We start from the raw sequence: 22,758 nt of genomic DNA on the forward strand, positions 1-22,758 counted from the left end.
GATGATGTAGCGATTCAGTCATTCATATCAGAAAGAGAGAGAGGACATGGGTATCAGGAAGAAGATGAGGTAGGGACAAACGTAGCTAAGCGAAGGTCGAAAGTGAGAAGTAGGCGGGGCTGTACAACTGCGCGGTCTCGATCACCGAGAGGTGGCGCTGAGCCCCTCCCGACAGTGATCCCTGGAAGACGGAGGAGGATCCTGACAGTGTGCCGGGAGTAAGCAGGTTTCAGCCACGGCGAACACCCGGTGTCCAAATAAACAACCTGTCTTCCTATAGTCCAAAAGATCTTTTTTTATTGTATTTTGCCACTGACACAGTGAAAACAATTTGCCTCAACACAAACAAAAATGCAGCAAAAAAAAAAAAAAAAATTAGGGAAAAAGTACAAATGGAGTGACATTGAAATGGAAGATCTGTACAATTTTTTTGGTCTGCTGATATATATGTCTTTAGTTTCACTGCCCAGTATTCAGGATTCAGGACTATTGGAAGCAAAACAGTATTTTGTCTGTGCCCGTTCCAATTTATAGTAGACATTATATATATATATATATATATATATATATATATATATATATATATATATATATATATATATATATATATATATATATATAATATAGAAATTTATAGTGTACTAAAATTGCCATGATAAGTAATTGCCAGGATTTAAATTTATTTAGGAAAGTTATACATTTTTCGGAATCTTGTTTTGATATTTTGTAAATAGTAGCACAGAAGCGAATGGATTACCTACAATTTATTGATAATAATCTAATTATACATGAGTTGTTTGCTATATTTGTACATATTAATTTTGAAATATTGAGTATACTTTATAATTCTAAACCATAAAAAATATTTGTTATACATATTTGTGGGTTTCACAGTGAAAAAATTAAACTTTTTCTACTCGAATTTTCCTTTTTTGTGTGATTTTAGGTCCAAATGCAATGTCAGTAAGTCCAAATGACAAAAAATGTGTAAATTGGAAAAGTTCAGGTTGTCCTGAAAAAAATGATACCACATAAGGCAATATTAATGGTTTTTATTAAGAAATATAAAGATAAAATCAAAATTAGTCAAAAACGGCCATTTAGAACACTGACTCTTAAGGGTTAAATGAACGTTCCACATGATGTAATGTTTCATATGACAGCAATAAGTCATGTAACTTTGGACTGTGCATATTCTGTACCACAAAGGCACATAGTTCGCCAAGTAGGATGTTCCTTTAGAATTCTGGCCCAATCAATGTCAAGTCTTCAACAGACAACTAAACTAAACATTCAATTAAATAGTTAAAGATATGACAAATGAATTACTTGTAATCATACAACGACTTGAGGTTTTTTAGTTAAGTAATCAAAATACTTACAACATGCAACTGGATGTTGGTTGGTCTTCCAGAAAATTTTGCAAGAGTGGGACAGGTGGGGTCCCACTAATACTTTTGTGGTGCCACAACACAACCGAAACTGGCAACAGAATATCAGGGTTTTCTTTTTTTAATTTAGCTTTTTGCCATGACAGAAGTTGAAATTTAGGACCCTTCTTAGGATTTTTAAAAACATATTAAAACATTTTAAAAGTCTCTAAATTCATGCATGACAGAAGTTGAAATTTAGGACCCTTCTTAGGATTTTTAAAAACATATTAAAACATTTTAAAAGTCTCTAAATTCATGCTTTCGAGTACCAACATGCCAAAAACCTTCTCATGAAGCATGTTACAACCTACGTTTTTATTTTTACCTTTCTATTTCGGACTTCAGAAAATGCCACGGTAAAACAAAACGCACCTTTAACTGAAGGTGGCTTCTAGTAAAATTCTCCCAGGTCCCACACAATCTTGGATCGGCCCTGCTGATAAACATGCAGTGAAGGTGACTTTTTTTATTTTTTATATCAAGCAATTCCGACCTCAGTATGGGCCAACATCAATCAATGTCATGTCAGGTATGCAAATCGTGCAAGATTTGATTTTCCGCGCTGTGCGTGCGTTGAAATACATTTAAGGTTTTGTCCTGAAGTGCGGGAAGTAAAGTGACCTTATTGCTGGGCAGAATCCAGCTGCATACCGGTTTAGAGAAGAGGGATGTTTCCACAGAGCTGTGCTGTAGTAAAGAGGGGCTGTTCCCTCAGCAGATCCCAGCTCAGCTCAGTCCGTCCAGACCAGCGGCTGGGTTGAAAGCTGGGGACTAGGCGGCGACGCTGCGACGCATTTCACAGGTAAAAGTAGCTCCAAGTCGAGCTACGCTCTGTATTCTGACATTTATTTCTGGGGGGGGTTGCGCGCGCGCGTGTATGTGTGTTATGTTTTTTTTTTTTTTTCTCGTGTCACGACACATGCAGCGACTGAAGAGGGAAGCTGCTGCTGCTGCTGCTACTGCTGTATGGAGGCAGATACTCGCTCTGCTTTCAACAATCTTCCAGAGGTTTCCCCACAAGTTAAAGCCAGCAGCCTCGGACTGGGCGCGTGTCCTGACTCGCTGTCCTTTCCTGGTCCTCCGGAGAATGAAACCGTGTCTCTTCCCCGGACAGACGCGGCGTCAGGAGGCGACGCCAGCTGGAGAGGATGGCGGTCTCTTCCCCCGCGTCTCTCTCTCGCTCTCTCTCTCTGTTTCTCTCTCAGCTGAAACTTGCAGCTGCTGTTTGCGGACGCGCTCCCATCAGCTGAAGGTTAAAGATTGCCGATGGAGCTAACCGGGCTAGCCTTAGCCCGAATATGTCGAAGAAACACTTAATTTCTTCAAACAATACGCGGTTTTATTTCCCCTTGCTCACGCTTAAAGACTTAAATCAAACTGAACACTGATTGGAGAGTGGATTTAAAACACTATTTCGTTGGGTTTAATGTTTAATTACTCCAAACAACAGTTAGTGATATCCAGGTTTAACTTGTGGAACAGCTCTGCCTTGTATCCTGCTCTCTCATCAGTGTTTCTGTGATGGAGGCAGAGTTCTAAAAAAAACACCGCTGTCATCAAAACACAGCATGTGTGCTGGAGGACCAACACGCCGAATTCAACCAGGGACCCTCTCCGATACGCTGATGCACTCATGACTTTGGTCGATCTGATCGGGATGTCGTTTACTCGCTGAAACCTTATTCAGACGGATATTCAGAGGGAGTTTCGCTATCTCTCCACATCTGCTCACAGCGCTCCTCTTCGGGGGGGCCGCATCAGATACCGACCTGCCACGGAACCAGAGAGCGAGGTTAGCATCTCTCCCTCTCCCGAACCCATCAATCATTCCCGTAATGACGCGGCGACAACCCCCTTCGGCCCCGGCTGCGCGTGCGGTTCTGGCCGGATGCGGGGGAGCGACCAAATGGCGATGGAAATGAGCTGCTGAATAGCCGCCTCTGGCAAACGGTGTGCCAAGTTTAGGCTGCTTTGATGTTTGCATGTTGTCACTTTGTCACACCTGCAGCATGTTTGCGTGATAATGATGCTTGACCTCTCCTCTCCTTCCTCCACATGCACTCGCTTGCATGCGGGCTGAGTTAAAGCAGCCATCCTGCTGTCAAGTGTGGAGAAACGGCTAAAAGATGTGATTGGTTCTCCGGAATTCAGCCCTGAATTTAGCTGCTGATTTAAATATCACTCAAGGGTGGATGACCTAAAACACTTGGCTCAGATAGCCACTGATCTTCCTTCAGTGGCTATCTGTGTTTACAAAGGCTCAGTAACTCAGGAGCCAGGCGTTGAAGAAGTCAATTAAAACTTGGAGTGTTATTCAGATATTTTTTAGGTGGAAATAAGGGTAGAATAAGAAAAATGGAGCGTGGAAAAGTATATATTTTTAGACTTTGATCCTTGTATTGTCAAAGAGTATAATGTTAGCTTCTATCTATATCTACAACAGTAGGACTTGAGTAAAGCATCTTGAGTTTCTAAGGTTGTTACTGAAAACTCACCTTTATGCACTCAAACACCTCTGAAGGTTAGAAGAACGGTTGATAACAGGTGTTAATTTTTAGAGAAAACACATGAATTCTTGGAAGTGTCGTATCTCTCCATATGTGCATCTGTCAATGTGACCTTTTTGTTTCTCCTTCCATACACCCATCCATTCATCCATCTGCATCTCTCCATCTGTTCATATATCCATCAATCTATCTGTTCAGCCATCTGTATGTTTCCTTATATCTGTATATCTGTTCATCGATTTATCTATCGATCCATCCATTCAAGTGTCAGCTCATTCCTACATCCGTTCATCCGTCCTTCTCTCTGTCCATCCATCAAACTGTTTATATCCATCTGTACATCCAACCATCCATTCATCCATCAGTCCTTCCATCCTTCCATCATCCAGTCATCTTGTTTATCCATCCATCTGTCATCAGACTCATTATTTCATCCATCCGTCTGTCCATCCTTTCATTCATCTGTCTGTCCATTTAGCTGTTTATATCTATCTATCTATCTATCTATCTATCTATCTATCTATCTATCTATCTATCTGTCTGTCTGTCTGTCTGTCTGTCTGTCTGTCTGTCTGTCTGTCTGTCTGTCTGTCTGTCTGTCTGTCTGTCTGTCTGTCTGTCTGTCTGTCTGTCCATCCTTAGTCTGTGGTTTCATAATCAAAGCCTGATCAACTAAAAGTGTTAACAAACCTTTTTTTGTTTTATTTTTAGCGTACACTTTTTAAGTGGACATAAAGGTGATTGCGGTGTTTTGTCAATTTAAATCTGGAAAAGTGTGAGTTTTAAATGGAAGGTGTGTAGGAACCTTGGGGACCTCTAGAGGCCAGATTTTCATAATTTTAGTCTGTTCCATTACTTGGTTATTCCAGTACTGCTACTGTAACTGGGAACATTCCTCACATCCTCTCACTTGATCCCTCGTACATGTGCTTTCATAAAAGAGCCGATACTTACAGGAGGCTTTTTCGTTCTGTATTTACAGTATGACTCTTAACATCGGCCAGAAGTGATCCGTTCCTGCTCACTGGGACTTTTCACAGCTCAGTGAGCCAACATCAAAAGCTGTTAAGAAATGTCGGCACAGACATTATTTTCTGATCTCCAGAGTGCGCTGTAGAAGGTGGGGAGTGAAACAGCCAAACCGGTACAGAAATGTAGCCCACGTCAGCACTCCTGGGTTGGCATCTTGAATATTAAATTGTGATTGAAGTATTGGCTTTTTCAGAGGTGCTGTTGGAGGGATGTTTTGCACACCTCTTAAACCTGGGATCTGGTGGGAACAAGAGACCCTGCGAATTGCCCTAAGGAAGAAGGGTGTGGAGCCTGCTGGGATGGGGAGCGTATTAGGAGGGGAAGAAGCTCATTAATTCCTTCCAGCAGTGAGAGGAAAAGGTCTGGTCAGCAAAAACTGGAGGGGCCCTCCATGACTATGAAATGAATGGCACGGGTTCAGTTTTCACTAATGCTCCTAGTAGCTAGATAAGTTCTTTAATGATAAGTGTGCATGGTTTCTACAGCGGCAAACAGCTTTGTCCTTTCTTTTCCAATCGCTAGTGTCACATCGGTAGAACAAGTGTGTCTGTCACCGGGTTGCCGTAGCCTTTGAAAGTCATGCAATGTTTTGCCCGGCTACAGGAGTCCCCCCTCCGAGGTCTTGCCTGATGTCGCATGGTGATGTCAGAGCAGAGGTGACGCAGCCGGGAAGGAGGACGCTGGCAGATGAAGCCAGCCAGAAACGTGTGAAAGCTCCTGACGTTCGGCTGTGGGAGGAGGCGGAATCAGTGGCATGAAATTACCGCTCGGCGTAAATTCTGTTGGATCCCGGCTGCTGGTTGAACGGGGGGACCAAGGCGGTGTTTGTTTCTGATTCCTGCTCGTCCGTTCCGTTCCAACGTTGGAACGGTGTTCCACGACATGGTCCAGTCTGTTTGTTATTATGCGCTCATGTGGCCTTTTTTCTCGTTTCCCCAGGTGTAACATGCTTGTTTTTGCAGCATGTCGGCTTGCGATTTGTGAAAGTTGCTGCTGATGAGGCATGAGTGCGGTTCTGTGTTGGGGAGGACTTTCTTGATGGATGGACATATTTTGCCGGATTGTTTGCTGCCTTCCCCTTCGTGGTGCTGAGCAGGAGGCATGCCGAGTCCACATCTGATTAGCAGAAAGGGAGAGCGTGCTGCCCCTTTGATCACACTGTTTCTGGCTGATAAACCATGCCACTGTCATCTCTAGCAAAGCCCCAGACCTTGACAGACACTAATTACCATGAAGCCCATTTGGCAGGCTCTGGAACAGGCGCTGGGCTCGGAGTAGTTCAGGGCAGGTGGAGCCTATGGGCCATGAGTGGTGGTGGAGATTAGCATGCTTAATAATCTGTACTTAAGAGTTAAAGCAGTTCTTAAAAAGTTTATGCTGAAAAACCCCCCATGTTTTTCTTATTTAAACCTAAATCATTTTAGAGCTTTGGCCGGTTTTCCTGATCATCCAGCACATCAAAACTGAATGAGCCAAGCACTGGTCGTGTTCTACAGGTGACGGCAATCTTTTGCTCTTTGCCATTTTGAAATTTCTGGACCATAATACCACTGGGCTTCATTACAGACATTCAATGCCCACTGTAAATCATGGATGTGTACAGTGGGTACAGAATCAAACACATACTCAGAGTACCATTTTCTCTCATTTATGTTTGAGGAATTCTTGAATCTTCCGTGGCAGCCATTATGGGATGCCTTAGCGCTTGTTCCTGTAATGCACTGCCTATTTCCGCAAAGCTTCTCTATGGAGCTTCAGTTCACAGCCAAACTCCTTCCCCACAGAGCACCCCTTTGTCAGGCCTCTCTCGTACAGCTCCTCTAAACTAGCAGAAGCAATCGGCAAACACCTGTAGGAACTGAGCTTATGCAAAGTACCACGCTCCTAAAAGCAGTTGAAAACATCATTGGATAGCATGGACAAGCGTTATTGTGATGGCGTGCTAAATGCAGGAGTGTTGGATGGTTCTTAAAGAGACAGAAGTCAATTTTAAGGCATCAGATGCAAAGTGAAATTTCTTTTGAGTTTCTTTTGATAGTATTTTCATAACAACTGAAGGTAATATTCACACTACTTGATTATAGTATAAAATGGCACTGTGTGACTGGAAAATACATAATTCCCCATCCTTTAATATTTTTATAGCTCAATGGAATTATGAGCAGTTCCGACTATCAGTCACTTTAGATACAAAACCTTCAGGTGTCTACCAGAAAGCCAAAGATGAAGAAGGATTCTTTAGCACCAGTTTGAGTTGAATCATACAACCAAATAAAAAAAATATAAGAGAAAGTTTAAAGTTTTGGAATGTTGTAATTGAGTCCAGAGCTAAATCTTTCAGAAAGTCTACGGGGTTAGCTGTGGACAAGAGATGTCCTCAAATTCTATTTGAGTTGGAGAACCTTTATTAGCAACTATGCGTGCTGATAATTTTGTGCTAAAGAAGATATAATGCTCAAATCACCTGAAGAGGTGCATGAACAAAGAGTTAGTTTAAGGGTGTACATACTAATTGAGCTAGGTTATGGCAGAATTTTTGTTCTGTTATGTTTCCCTTAGATTTTTTTTTTTTTCTGTTATTTTTATGCAAACTAGATTTCACAGTAAGGGTAAGAAAAAAGTGAATTTCATACCATGAACTGCACACTTTTAAGATGCAGTATGCCTTTCACACCCCTTTAGGATGCGCACAGATGGAGAAAATCTCTTGACGTCAAATCGCTGCGTAAGAGCTGGACCGAGCTAAGCCTCGTTGCACAATGGAAGAGAATTCCACTGACACAATTCCCGTCACATCATCAGTATCCTTCTGTTTTTTACTCTGCCTTGAGCCTGGAAGACAAATCCAAGACTGGGCTGCTTCTCCAAAGCCTAAAATGAATCTTGCAGACTTGTGATCTTTTGGAATACGGTGGGATAAATCTACCCCACCCACCGCCTCGCTAAAACACACCCCGACTCCAACCCCCCTTTTTTTTTCTTCTCTAACCCATCTTGCCTTTGATTTCTGTGCCAGTAGAGTCTGACTGTAATAAGTTTTGGACCGAAGCGATGCAGAGGGAATATCTCAGCGGCCCACACACTATTGTCTGCCGTTCATGAAAGCAAAACAACTGGTGCCACGGAGTATGTTTAGCAAAATTATGCCAGTGGGTGTGTTTTTTTTTTTTTTTTTTTTTTTTGGCTAAACCTTTGTTCGTTAGCTCATGGTGCCTTTAGTGCTGCTCTGTCTAGGAGGGCGTGCCTTATTGAGAAAGCACATGGGGTTGCAACGTGGTGGTGAGCTCTGCTTTATATTTAACTTCTCTTGGATTGATGTGATGGTAAATTTTCATTGCTTCAGTAGGTCATGCTGTATCTGTGCCAAACTGTAATGTCTGCCGAGATCAATAGGACTTTCTTGATGGATGGCAAGTGTCCAGAGGGCGCATGAATCTTTGGGTAAACCACACGTTTTGCTGCTGAGTCACTGCCATACCTGTAGAGGGGAAAAAAAACGCAGGGTCACTCGAGTAAAATGTGACTTGAGCCACTTCAGGCGCTTTATTCCTCAGAAAACAGAAAAGAAAACATGCCTCCGACCTCTTCCCCTCGGGACAAACAAGTCCCTGATTGGAAACACTTGCGACAACCCTCCAGTTGAAAACAGACGCACTTCCTCAGGAAGCGAGGCGGCCCATCCGCTGGACACGGTGATGTCACGTAGATAAACAGTCTTCCAAGCTGCGCTGCTCACAGAGTGTGATGGGCTTGTCATGCCTCAGAAACGCCTGCACACTCCGAGCAGATGCAGCACGAGAGTCCTGCCAAGTGCACACCCATTCTGGTCGCTTAGAGATCCAAGGAGATCGGGAACAATGTGCTGAAGAGGCGCGGCTCTCTGAGGTTATTTTAGAACGAGGGCTTGTTGTCTCTGTTTTTGGTTCCAGGCGACAGTGTTTAAGCACGTACTTGTTTTGTTTGTTGTTTTTTTAAAAACGGCATAGATTTACAGTTTCTTGCAAAAGTTAGTTTTTCACATTTCATCACATTACAATGGTGTAAGACTCTGGTTTTTGTCGTTACCAGTTTTACACAGGTAGATATTGAGATGTTTCTGTCTATTATAGTTCAGCCTTTTCTCGATTCATTGAATTTCCTGATTTTGAAGATTTAATTTTTGGAAAAGCAGTATTTTCTTATCACAATGCTTTGTGGCATTATTGTGAAAATGATAGATGTGATAAGAACTATTTACTTCTTGGTTATTAGGCAACTGTATGGCTGTGACTGCATGACACAGCAATAGTAGCCACACAAACACAAATGCTGCTCTTAGAAAACGTTTGTAATTAGGTCACCAGTCATATAAACTGCTCACAATAACTGTAATTAATAATATTTTCACATTTGTTGAACAGTAGGAGAAATAGCAAAACTAACAGTATAGACAGTTTTGGTAGGTTTGAAGCGTTATTTGAAAATTAGCGTGTCAACAATAAATCAAAACACTCATGACAAAAAAATTAGCTGTTATTGTTGACTATTCTCACTTTGAATATCACTAGACCAAGCCTTTTGTGACATTCCACAGTACAAAATAAGTGACCAAAGTATGTATGATTTGCATTGATATTGCATATGAGCCAGTGCTCAAAATTGCAATATTGGTATCGTATCAGAAGTGAAAAAGTTGTGCATTGATTGCACCCTCAGTTACAATCAATGACTTTTTAAATAATAATAATAATAATTACTATTATTATTATTTTACTGATTATTCTAACAAAAAATTTAACCACTTAAGCTTATTTTACGCAATATTAGAAATGTGTTAAAGTATGTCCTTTTAAGAAAATAAAGTGAGAAAACAGTTCATTAAAATTTCCTAATATGCAATAACATTGAATTCTTGTAGTGTAGCAAAGAATTCATCTGCTGATAAAAATACCTCTAACATCAACATGTGGAAAGCCCGGCCCTATCTGCTTTACTGAACATCAGTACAGCGTAGGGCTGATTTGTTGGTTACTTTTTGGACTAAATGAGTAAAAGCTGGACAGCAAAAAGGTGCTTAATAGATTTTTTTTATTATTATTATTTTTTTAGAATTTGAACCAAAAATTTTGAAACTAAATCTGTGCCACTTGAAGAGTTCTGGGTAGATCTTATTTACAAAAAGAAAAATAAAATAATTTTTATCTTAAATTCAGAATGCATATATTTTGGAGAGTTTTGGCTTAATTACAACTTTGAATATGCTATTCTTTTAGAAATTATTTTTTTAGTCTATATACTCTAGTTACCAATTAATCTATTATTAAATTAGTTGACGATTATTTCAACAATTGATTCATCACGATCAATACAATTAATTGTTTCAGAGATACTTTCTTCAAACATTACTTCTGTTCTTGCCACTCTCCTATAAAGGACAGATATGTACAATCAAAAGTTTTCCTGTTGACTGATTGTCTAAGTCGAGAGTTTTGCCATCTCACTTAACTGTGTGTTGGTCTATCACATCAGATTCCTTTGAGATCCATTGCTCGGTCTCCTTCAGCTTCAGTCAGGATTTCTTGACTCTTTTCATGTAGTTTATGCAATATGACAACATAAGCGTCACTGAGTTAAATCATTCAGCCATCCTTCGCCACATTATGTGCGTTATCAGTCTATTCTCGGATGTTCGCTCACAAACTCCAATTCTGCTGTGTAGTTGGCTCCTCCCCCGAGGGCCTGATTTAGGCATCTGCACTGCATTGTCCTACCCAGGCTGCCCCCCGCACCCCTCGGGCTCCTCACCATGCCCCTTGTCTCTGCCGGGGCCAGGAATAAGGAGCTGACACCAAACTGTCAACCTGCAACCTGTCATACCCCTGCAGCCTGGGCAAAACATTTCAAACGTTCAGCCAAAACCTCGCCGCTTCCCTGGTTTTTTATCAACCTAACAACCCCTGACAACCCTTCATTTGACCCATTCCTACTGAATCCTGTAAGGACGCTGCTGCCCCACATATGGTTAGATGTATTTTTAGTTTACGTAGCTGCATGTGTTATCCATATGCTTATATCAGTCTGTCTTTGACTGAGCCGTATCATTAAAAACACAGCCAATCCGTTTCCCTCCCCCTTTTTTTTTGTCTCCCCGATGCCAAATCCGGATGGCTGTGGTGTCTTTTCACACAAGCGGGCATTGTAGAGGAACACAATGTTGTTGTGTTTTGGGGAATGAAAGCTGGCCATTGTTGCGGACTGTTTCATGAATCATGGTTTTTATTTGATATAAAACGGGTAATTCCATTGTGTAACGGCATTAGCGGTATTCTGGCAGAGGGGGGAGGAGGGAAGGTGGACGGGACGTACGACAACAGCTCAACTTTTAGAGGAAGACATACTCAACCTTTCACCGATATTGGAGATAATCCTCATTTAGTGATGACTCTGGGGGTAAGTGGCTTAGATTTGGGTTTCGGCTAGAGGGAAACCCAGGGGCGGTGAACTAGAACCAGGGTTATAATAGTTTTCATTGTAGATTACATTTATTTTGTTGTGACCTTTTGTTTGACCCTGATTATAGCAGGTTGATATGTGGTAACATTAAGGACAGGTGACCTAAAGCTTTTTCCTGTTTGGAATGATAGTCCTCATCTACTGCTAGCAAACCTGCGGCTCGTTCTGAAATTAAATTTAAACTGAAGAAAGTTTTCAACAGCCAGGGATAGGAAAATACATATTGAACACCTCAACTTTTTTCAGGAAATATGATCCTAATGGGACTGTTGACATGAAAGTCGCGTCAGATTTAAGTAACAACCCAAACTGTGTTTTTAATGATGTGGCTCAGTTAAAGACAGAATGATTTAAGAAATCAACTGAATTTAGTCCAATGTGCAATAACAATGGAATGGTGAAAGTATTGAACAGACTTATTGAAATGTATTCAGTACTTAGGCAAAGGCTTCTTTGGCCATGAGAACCTCATGACATTTCCTGTTCGGAGAGACTCGTTGGATGAAATGCTACTGTCATTTTGACCCTTTCTTCCACACAAACAGTCATTTAAATCTAAATGGTTCTGGTGCTCCTGTAAATGCACTCTGATGTTGACCTTCAGGTCTTTTGAACATTTTGAGTTGTGATTTAGTCGGGAGATTGACTGGGCCATTAGCTTTATTTCCTTTCACCAAACCAGATTCGGTTTCTTCTACTTTCCATGTTGGACAAACAGCCCACACTGTGATATTTTTCTCCACCTCCAACCTTAACTGTTGCTATGGTGTTTTTGGGGTGATGATTCATCCTCCAAACATGTCCAAAAGAGTTAAAATTGGTCTCATTGGGACATAACTAGTTTTAGTATCTCATTTGCTTATTCACATGTTCTAAAGCAATCTTGAAACCAAGTTCTCCTCAGTTTTCCTTCAGCAGTGGAGATTTGTGCAATGATTGGGTTGAGAAACTGTCCCTGCTAGTTCCAGATGTTTTTAAAGCTCACTGGAAGTTGTCATTGGCTCTTCTAATCATTCTTTTGGCTCTTCTGTCAAAATTCTTGTGAGAAGAACCTGGTCATGACCTGTGTAAGGTGTGATGATGATCCTTCCAGTCTCTGGAGCATTCAGAAGTTTAGAAATATTTTTGGAACCAATTAAAACGCCTTTACAACAACAAGGTCGCAAAGGTCTAGAGAGGTTTTTGCTTTTACTCATCATGAGGTGCTTCTTTTGGAATATCTTTGATTATAGGTCATCAGTTAGTATTGAATTTCATTTCTATAGACAAGGAGAAAGTATCAAGTTCAGTGTTTATTTTTCCCACTATTATTATTTTTCATGATCTGTTACTGCCATTTGTAGCGTTTCCATGAGATAATGTCAGATCAAAGGCATCACGACCATGTTTTTTTATTTTTTTTTACCCAACACAAGTTCAGATGAAGTTCAGGAAATAATGATGAGTAAAACGCTGCGCATCCTATGTCTGCGCACTCATCCATAAGCAAATTAATTGCAGCTCCTCCCTCTTTTTTTTTCTTTAGCATTGACATTGCTTCAACAGGAAGGTCCTTGGAAACTCCGAACCGGGATCTTCTTGAGGGGATTACTCAAATCACAAACGGGAAGAGTTAAACTCAACAAAAGTATTAACTGGCTAAGCGCCAAGAGTCAATCCTCCAAAACTAACAGGTTTAAGGTTTTAAATGAAAAAAAGAAGAAGAGATAATCGTATTAGAGAGCCAGACACACAAAGGGAGCGGCGTTTTCACGGTGCCGGATCCCGTTAATCACCTAATCACCTAGCGGGCTGTCCCGGGGTTCAGGTACGAGGGAGCCATGCTGGCCTCTCAGATGGCTTTTTATAGCTCCGTTTCTTTCTGCCTGTATCGGACTATGATGGCTAAACAAACACAGACGAGCAAAACAAATGCTAATCAGTTTGCAGCTGAATACATTTTGTCGAGGCTGCGTCAGCCGTCTGTTTTTTTCAAAAGATGGGGGGTGGAGGGGCGGTGGGTGGGGGGAACAAGCGATTTGGCTCTGCCTTTTAACAATCCCAGTGTGATTGGCTTTAAAACCGTCTGCGCGGCGTTTGATTCTGGCAGCGAGTCACACGCCGCTTTTCTTTTATGCCGTTTCTTATTGAGGACAGCCAGGATGTTTGCATGAATGAGTGGGCTGCAGCAGCATCTCTGCCTCTGACAAGGCATCAAGCATGACTTCATCAAGGGCATTACATCATGAGAGGATGCACACTGGGTATCCCTAATGCAATCATTCATTAGTCCTTCAAGATAATAGTCATTGTCATTTTTGGGGGGGCGGGGTGCATAGGGGAGTATGCATAATTTATGACTTTGTAAAACATTTACTGTTTGGCTTTATTTAATGGGTAGGAAGAGATTTTTTTTAGTTGAATCCTTTTCAACTTTCTCCTGTTTAATAAGGCAATTGTTTGCCTTATTAAAGGCAAACAATTGCCTTTAATAAACAATTAAACAATTGCCTTTAATAAGGCAATTGTTTTCAATTAGAATTGAAAAAGAAAATGTTCCAGTAGATGTTCTTCTAACACACTCTTCATTTCTACTGTGTTACATATGAGGATGTATTTAATAAAAGTTAAAAAAAAAGATCTGGTCGTAGCCTGACACACCAGATTCCGCACAGTTATTATTCCCTGACCAAAAATGGAGCCCTAAAATGGAAAAAGATATTTGTGGAAATACAAAATAGTCCTTGGCTCTTTCTATAGAATTTGAAAGGGGAAGTAGTAGTTAGGTGCTGCTAATTTATTCACTTAAGTGATCATCACCAAGCATGTGAAGAAATTTCTACCAGAGCAGCAAACTTCATGTGGATGATCCCAAGCACAGCAGCAAAGCTACAATGGAAAGACTGATAAACAATCACTGGGTGCAACGTTCCTGTCAAAGTCTGGACCAGATCTAAGAGATGTCTCCAGTGATGTGAGACTGAAAGTCATTCAATTCATTTCAGTTCAATTTAACTCAATTCACTGAATCAATCCCAAAGAGAAATTCAACGTAGTCGTAACTCGTATCATCCAGGTGGATACACTATCCACTGGATAGTGATGCAGCAGCCAGCCTCTGTTACTGTATGATGGTCTCATGACTGTCGTGACATAACAGCTTAGTTTCCATCTAATCTCAGTGTCTGTATGGTCAGAAAGTCGGGCACCAAAACTATGGAGTTGGCAACATGATTGTTGTTTTTTTGTGGTTTCTTTTAGCAGTTCTTGGTGCTGCGTCACCACAGGCGAGGAGGTTCAAAAGGTTTGGTTGGTTGGACGTAGTGCACTGTGAAAGCGAACCACACCAGCTGAAAATGTAACAAATGTTGCAATTTGGGTCCCCAATCGAACCGAGTCTACCGGACTATCAGGTGTGAACCCCTTATTGTAATTGGACAAAAATTGAGATCTATTGCTTATCCTGCTGGGAAACCCATTGGCTGAGTGCATGTATGGAAAATCCTCCATTTATTTATTTTCTTAAATCTGAGATTTGGTTCATGGGTGTTAAAAGTTCCAGTTGGGGAAACACTGACATTCCTCTCCCCCAATGACTTCCACATTGTAAGGCACTCACTAACCAGAGGAGAGAGGCAACCAGGAAGGATCCTGATGAAACATCAAAACCTCCTGAACTGAACCCTTTGAATTTTTTTTGCTCTATTCTAGACAACAACATACATGAAATCTTCCAGTTGAGGAAAAGGATGACCTGGACAGAGCAGTTAACCTTTCTTTTTTTCTGATTGAAAACCATGATTTCACTCTACCTCAGCCCTTCACACTCAGCTGCAGTGGAAGGGTGCTGAGGGTCATAGCTTGAAGGCACCAAGAGAACCATATAATCTGCAAAGGACAAAAATGAAACCCCTAAAGTCTCAAACCAGACCCCCATCCTCTCAGCGACTACACCTTAATTTTCCACCCGTGAACCTCACAAACAGGATCAGGGACAAGGGGGCAGCCCTGACGGAGTCCAACCAGCGCTTTGAACAAGCTCCACTTTGTCGTGGGAGTTGGGCACAGGCTCTTGCTTGCGGACACACTTTAGTGATGCTGAGGTGAACACAAGAGGCACACTGTCCTCCAGCAGTTTTGGTGATGCAAAACATGGGCTTGGGAATGCTGCTACCAGCTGGAAGTCTGTGGGAATCCAAACGCAAACAGTGGCCCTGCTTTTTAACGCAGCAGCACAGGCTCTGAAACTCCTGTTGCAGCCGTTGATGCCGAGCAGGAGGAGATGGAGGAACAGCTGGGGGGCTGGCGGGGGTTCACTTATGTCGTGGCGCCTTCTTTTTTCCCCCCGTTGTCTCAAATTTCCATAAAGGTCTTGACAACATTCGGACACGGATAGCGAGGATAATAGTTTTACCCTCACCTTTTTTTTTCTCCTTCTGTCTCTCTTCAAGTGTGTTCACACTAACCTCTTTTCTGTCTGTCTCTCTCCCAGTGATGGCCTCTGCTGTGCAGCTGTGCCGGTAATCCTGCCGGTGTGTGTAAGGGAAGAAGCGGAGACGCCTTGAAAAGCTACCTTCCTAAAGGCAGAGAGGGGGTGGGGGGAAACACCAGCACCAGCAGAAACAAATGCCACCATGTACAGCGTGGAGGACCTCCTCATCTCTCATGGATACAAACTGCCCAGACATGCCGCCTCCTCCACCCCTACGCCAGTCCCCGCATCGTCATCCGCCCGTCAACCACCCTCGTCCTCGCCGCCGTCCTACAGCAAACACCACGAAATCCTGGAGAACAGGTCCGGCCCCAGGACAGTGAACGGCTACGAGCGGGGGCCCGCGTCGGCCATGGGGAACAGCGGCGGAACAAGGCAGCCCCAGGTGTACGTCGGCGGCTGCCCCAACAACAACAACAATGAACCCAGGGAGGGGAGCCAGCCGAAACGAGACGGTGAGAACCGGGGCCAAACTGACACCCACTCCTTGGGGGAGTCGCTGACGTCGGACAGCGGGTAAGACCTGATGCTGCGATGGCTTCCTGTACTGTAAAAACGTATTTCTGCACGTGATTTTCATAAACAATGTGTTTTTTTTTATTTGCATATTTGTTAAAACTGTCCACCGTATCCTGACAGTATAACATGAGACAGATATCTGTGAAAAATTAGAGCTCCTCTGCCTCCTCCCTGTGATCCAATTGCCATCTGCAGGAATGCACCACTCGGTTAGAAACAGCCAATCATAGCCAAGAGGAGGGTCTTAGCGCTGTCAGTCATGCTCGTGCATGCGTTGCTCAGTGTGCTAATGGTGGAGAAACAATGTACTGTTCCAGGAAAACAGTTTTTACCATCATCATCAGCAGCCAAGCTAACCAGCTTTAGCATTCCTTTGTTATGGGGAGCTGTAGCGTAGCAGAGAGCAAGGCGGAGATTATGATCTGATATTTGTAATAAGCAATTATTCAGTTAATCACATAAATTAAAATGAGCTTGGTAATTTCTATACTAATTATTAATATTTTATGAAGGGTAATTATGTTTACAGAGACAAAATTAATCTATTTTATTCATGGTTTTGATTGTGTGTGTGTTTTACTTATTGGTTTTGGTTGTGTTTTATTTTGAATGCTTTAAGAACCTTCCAGATTCAGTGTGGAGTTTTTGTTACAGAATTAATTATTGATCTTGAAGAAATGTCATCATTAGCTATAAGGCCTGTCGAAAATGATCTCCAAACAACATTTACTGCAGTAGTTATTGGGACAATAACGATAGGTTATAGAATCTATTGTTGTGACAGGCTCAAGCTGAGGATGATGACTGGCTCCTATTGGCTGTTTCAGAGCCAACCAGCTCTGATTGGCTGTGTAAATCTGCAGATTTCTGTAGGCCCACAGGAAGGAGGCGGAGCTTGATGTTTTTCAGATTATCTGTCTGACATTAACTGTCATGACATAGTGACAGTTTTTATAAATATATAGAAAAATAGGTCAAGCTCGGTCCGACAGGATGCAGAGTGCCAGAATATCAATTTAAAAGCTTTGTACTGATTCTTAAGTGGATTTAGATTGACTCATGCATACATTTTGATGTAAATGTTTCCACTGTAGCTCTGTATGTTCTGGTGGAAGGTAAACCTCCACCACAGGATTAACTTTAGCTCCATGTTTAAGGATCAGAGTTCCTTATTACTCTGATCTGTTATAAAAAACACATCTCCACCCCATGGTGATGATTTCACAGTAGGGATGCTGTGTTTCAGGTGATGGGCTTTGTCAGCTTCCCTCCATACATAGCCAGAAAGTTTAATTTTGGTCTCATCTAAGCAGAACGTTTTTTTCCATTGCTTGTGGCAAAAAAATGTAATGGCTTTCTTTCCACAAATGCTTTCATCTCGCCAATTTTTACATAAAAACCAAATTAGCAGAGCGCACATCTAATAATTACAGATTGTTCCAGCTGAGCTGTGGACAGCTGCTGCTCCTCCAGAATAACCTGGACCCCTTGGCTGCTTCTCTAATTACTTCTGTTTTTGCCTGGCCAGCCAGTGGAAGGCCAAGTGCAGATGTACTTTGGTTTTCCCATTTTTGAGTGATGGACTGAGCAGGGCTCTGTTGGATGTTAAAACCTTGGAAAATTGTTTTACAACCTAATCATGCTTTTAAACTTCACCACAACTGTATCTGACCTGATTGATGAGTTCCTCAGACTTCTAAGAGAGCATAAAGTGATTGGCAGCAATAGCTCAGCCGTTGGCCTTGTCTTTAACTGCGCCACAGCTACATTTCTAAAAGAGAAACAAATCTGAGACAGAACATAAAGTAATAATGGCAGCACTCACCATCCTCTGTTGCTCTGCCGTGACAAAGGTTTGACTGACAGACCCATCCACCACTTCTTCACAGCCACCCCACTGCAACTAATCAGACCAGTTCTGCAGTGATTCATTGAATGATTCGAGAGCCTCTATTATTAAAATTCCTCCAGGCAAATCATCAGCCTCGAAGCTTTCTTAAAGTATGTGCGCTATGACCGGACGATTATTTGTGTTGCGCAACGCACGTGGAAGACATTTACTAATTAGGTGGCTTCATATGGCAATTGATTGGATGGAATTGCATGTAGGAGTATCGGAGTAAAGAGGACATGTCTTTAAAAACTTTTATTATTCATAATATTCCTTCTGTTTGGTCTGGTGGTTGTAATGTTACAGGAAATAGAGGGGTGTTGGTACTTCACATCATGACGCGAAATTTCTTAATACCGCAGCTTGATCCGTCGCTCACTTCTAAAATTCGCCCTTGTGTGTAAGCTCCTCTCACTACTTTTCTCTTCTCATCCCTCTTCTTCTTCTAAGGCCTTTTTTTTTTTTTTTTTTTTTTTTTTTTTAAAGCAGGAGAGGGGTAATGTATGCTCATGTACTAATCTCCCTCGTGGGACCTCTTGGAATTGTAATCAACACAGCTTTTGGGCAAACCCACGCTGCTCCTCTCAGCCCCCCATTTCAGCGTGCCCCACGTTTACACAGGTTGCCAGGTTTGTGGGGATACCTCCCTGCTTCCGTGTTTTCCACTCACATAAACCAATATGCCTAACTGGCTCCCGGTGTTTCACACGTAATACACCTGCCTCCATAATGGATATGTCATGAATTAAGCAGCAGTTATATAGGGAATATTTAAACATGCAGATGGAGGATTGGCTATATTTAGCTTCACAGATAGGGAGACGCTGGAGTGTGGGATATTTTCCAGGGATGTTGCCCCACTTTAGCCAGTCTGGGACTTTTATAGCAGAGCTGTTGTTCTTGTGTATTTGCATCAGTTCACTGTAAATAAGACTAAAGTCAATACAGCTGTTTTCTTGTCTACATAATTAGTCCGGGCTGCTGGATTTATTTTTCCCCCCCCAAAATATTTTGTTAGGGCAAATTTAAGTTTTTACTCTCCAAACTGTTTTAGCTACCGAGGCAGACTCCTGAAATGTGTCACGTAACCCATAATTAGCCTCGGTGGTTGTGCGTTTTCTCAGCTGTTTTGTTGTATCATGTAGCTGGGATGCCGTTGCTGTTGGGAATGTGGGAATTACAGACATATGTTCCGCAATTTCAATCTGTTGTTTGTTCATCCATCTTCGGCCCCAACGCGTTTAGCCTGGCAGCTTTGGTTTAGATAAGGACCAGACCTATCTTTACACTCCCTCCAGACCAGTCCTGTTTAACCCAATTAGACTGATGATGATGGCAACTCATCGTTAAATGTCCTCAGATTTACCAGACTGTTGTGGCCCCACTCTCCCCCCAACCTCTCTCCATCCTCCTCTTCCCTCCCCAATCTCTTCCAGTAAACATTCATTGGCCGGTAATGATCGCGGATGGAAATGTCAAGGACGCTCGGCAGCCGAGGCCTCTGGAGGATGTGCACATGTGCGCTTGCGTCTTGTTTACATTTCCAGTCAGCCTGCATCACCAGGAACAGTCTGAAACGACTGTGTCTCATTGTTGCCCATGCGGCCCGCAGTCGAGCGTCACCGAGTGAAATTCAGCTCGCCGTCTGAGACAGGGAGCGAAAAAATGAAATCGCAACAGAAAGGCCGTCAGTGAAACGGCGTCTGAAGCTGTGATGTGTTCAGGACGGCGGTGTAGGAATAACAGACAGTGTGTCATTGTGTAATGTGTTCACTGTGCCCCGTAGGAAAGCTCAATTACCTAACATTACACGGCTATTTATAGGCATCTGTCTCCATCTAGTGGGACAGGATTTCTGTTTTTTTTTTTTGTTTTTTTTTTTATTATTTTCCCATCTGTTTATGTTTCTGAGTATTTTGTCATTATGATGGTACCTGTATTGCTGTGAACATTTGTTGTTCTCTTATGGACTTTCCTTTTTTTTGTCACATTTAAATGTTTCAGTTCTTCAACAAATCTAATATCAGTCAACTTGAGTGAATACAAAAATCATATTTGGTATATACAGCATTTGTTTAACAATTGAAAGCAACTGTGCTATAAAATGGCACTATGTGCCAGGAAAATACATAATACTGCCCCTTTAAAGGAAATTAGCTGTCCTGATAGGAGTGGGCGATTTGGATTTACAGTTCTATCAAGATATTTTGTGGTTCTATTGTGATAATGACAAAAGTGATGATAAAAACTATGTATTACTTCTTTTTTAGGTCACTGTATGACTGTGACTGCATGATAGTAATCATTATTATTTTATATTATATACTATTATTCAGTATAATTTAGGGCTGGAAGGTATGGCTGAAAAATCTTACCATGATACTAGCGTTTCATATCAGTCAATATCTGTAATTATTTATACATTTTTTGTTTTAAATATCTGAATTGCCAATCTGATTTGACCTTTCCTGTTTTAGCCACAGTTCTCTCTCCACACTGTTGTTTTTGATTTTTAAGCAGTTATGAGGCACGGTGGGGAAACCCTGATCTGCTGCTGTGCAAGTAACTCAACAGGTTGTTGCTAAGTAACCAAAGAGTGAATGAGTTAGCTTGCTTAGCTGGATGTGAGAGGATCAAATTATGAAAAATACTTTAATTTTGAATTGAATAGAAGGTTGAGCAGTTTAAGCCTTTCCTAAGCCTACATCTACCAGAAAGCTGTGCGGTTCTGGTACAGAGTTCAGTGAAATCAATAAATATTCTATCAGACTATTGATACTGATCTGTTGCAATATATATTGTTATTAATTTATTGTCCAACCTTAGAATAGCCTTAATATTTATTTTTTTCTTTTGCATTATTGTTGTTTTTTAGGTCTTTATTTCATAATGACTACTGTCAGCACTGACTTAAGATTCTCTCCAAAAAATCTTATAGAGTGTCTATAACTGGAATATAAAATCTCTCAAATCTTGTTCACTTTTTGTTCAGTTCACAGAAGGCACTCTGACCTTTTCATTTATTTGGCTTTCCTTCAAGGTTTTGTGATGGCAACAGAGGCCCACAGCCACAATCCAAGGATGTTTCATACTGGAGGAGGAGAGGCCAGGATTTCAGCGTGCTGCTGGACTACGCTGATATCAGGGAACCCCATGGAAAGGGACAGGGAGGGCTCAGCAGGCCAGAGGGGCCTCAGCAGGCCAGAGGTCAAGAGCTCTCTGTGGAGGACCGTCAGAGAGCAGCTCAGGAAAGGCAGCGCTGGGCAGCCCATGCTCAAGCTCAAGCCCTGGCCCAGGCACAGGGCCGCTCTAGAGAAAGGGAGGCTGCCCTCCAGCAATGGAGGATGGCAACCGAGAGGAAATGCCAGAGCCTGGGGACGGAGGAGTGGCACCCAGCTGTGAGCTTCGGCCGCCAGATGTCTCAGAGCGAGGCGGAGCGTTGGGGACAGGAGCAGCAGCGACTCCATGCCAGAACGCCGGAGGGCATGGTAGTCCACCCCAGGACCAAAGCTAAGTCCCAGTCTCTGCCCAGGGTGTTGCAACCCGAGAGCCTGCAATACGTGGACATAGCATTGTCTGGTAAGGAAATGTTCAGGCGAGTCAACGGCCACCCGCTGACCCACCAAGACTTTTACCGAGCACCTCGCTGGCCAGAAAACGGGAGGCCGGCCAGTGCCAACCAACTCTCAATCACACCAAAGGCCCGCTTCACCCGACCCCCCAGACCCCCTTCTTACGAGATGCACCAGCAGATCAGGGGAAGCTGCGAGGTTCTGTCCGGCAGAGAGTCAGTTACCCCCATGGCAAGGGACAGAACTCCCATCCCCACATCGAGAAGTAAAGACCCTCAGTTGGACTATTTTGCACAGGATTCTGGGCCTCCGGGGTATATCCCTCCTCCGTCTTATAAAAGAGCTCCAATAATGGGAGGGGCGTTCCGAGGATATGGAGATGTTCCTTTTGAGTACAGGTTATTATCGCCTTTTTTCATAAATGAATTAATTTAAGACATTTACATTCTCTTATTAAACTTAAACATGGAGAGCCAAGTTTAAAAGAGCCACTGTTGGATTTAAATGTCTGAAAATTATCACAAAAATAACATCAGACACTGTTTAAAATGATATTTTTTTTGTGAGGTTTTTGGTTAAAACTTTAGGAGCTGACTAAATTGTCTTTTGTTTGTTTTATTTCAATTTGGTCTCATTCTCATGAAAATTGATTTATTAAGCAGAAACAAGGATCATAGTTTAGTTTTATCATATAACATCTCAGCATAGTCCTTTCTCATTCAAGCTATTTGAATTAGCCAAGTAATAATTTCAAACATATGTTTTTGCCCTTTTAGTCTCAGTCTGTGTCTAATAGGAAAACATGAACATCATTCATGTGTGTTAACTCCTGCCTTTCACT

At 42.1% G+C, this 22,758-nt stretch overlaps 1 protein-coding gene across 1 annotated transcript in view; it reads left to right on the top strand.

The window, feature by feature from the left end:
* Window positions 1–1,908: 1,908 nt before the first annotated feature.
* Window positions 1,909–22,758, top strand: part of jcada (junctional cadherin 5 associated a) — a 31,060-nt gene continuing 10,210 nt past the window's right edge. The window contains exons 1-3 of the mRNA XM_088001305.1: window positions 1,909–2,235; window positions 15,936–16,451; window positions 21,386–22,315. Of these exons, the coding sequence (XP_087857431.1) occupies window positions 16,078–16,451; window positions 21,386–22,315 (1,304 nt within the window). The 5' untranslated portion in view covers window positions 1,909–2,235; window positions 15,936–16,077. The remainder of the gene's footprint in view (window positions 2,236–15,935; window positions 16,452–21,385; window positions 22,316–22,758) is intronic.

The sequence above is a fragment of the Poecilia mexicana genome, unplaced genomic scaffold (genome assembly GCF_051168715.1).
Source record: "Poecilia mexicana isolate PSO_F unplaced genomic scaffold, ASM5116871v1 scaffold_20, whole genome shotgun sequence".
NCBI classification, from domain to species: domain Eukaryota; kingdom Metazoa; phylum Chordata; class Actinopteri; order Cyprinodontiformes; family Poeciliidae; genus Poecilia; species Poecilia mexicana.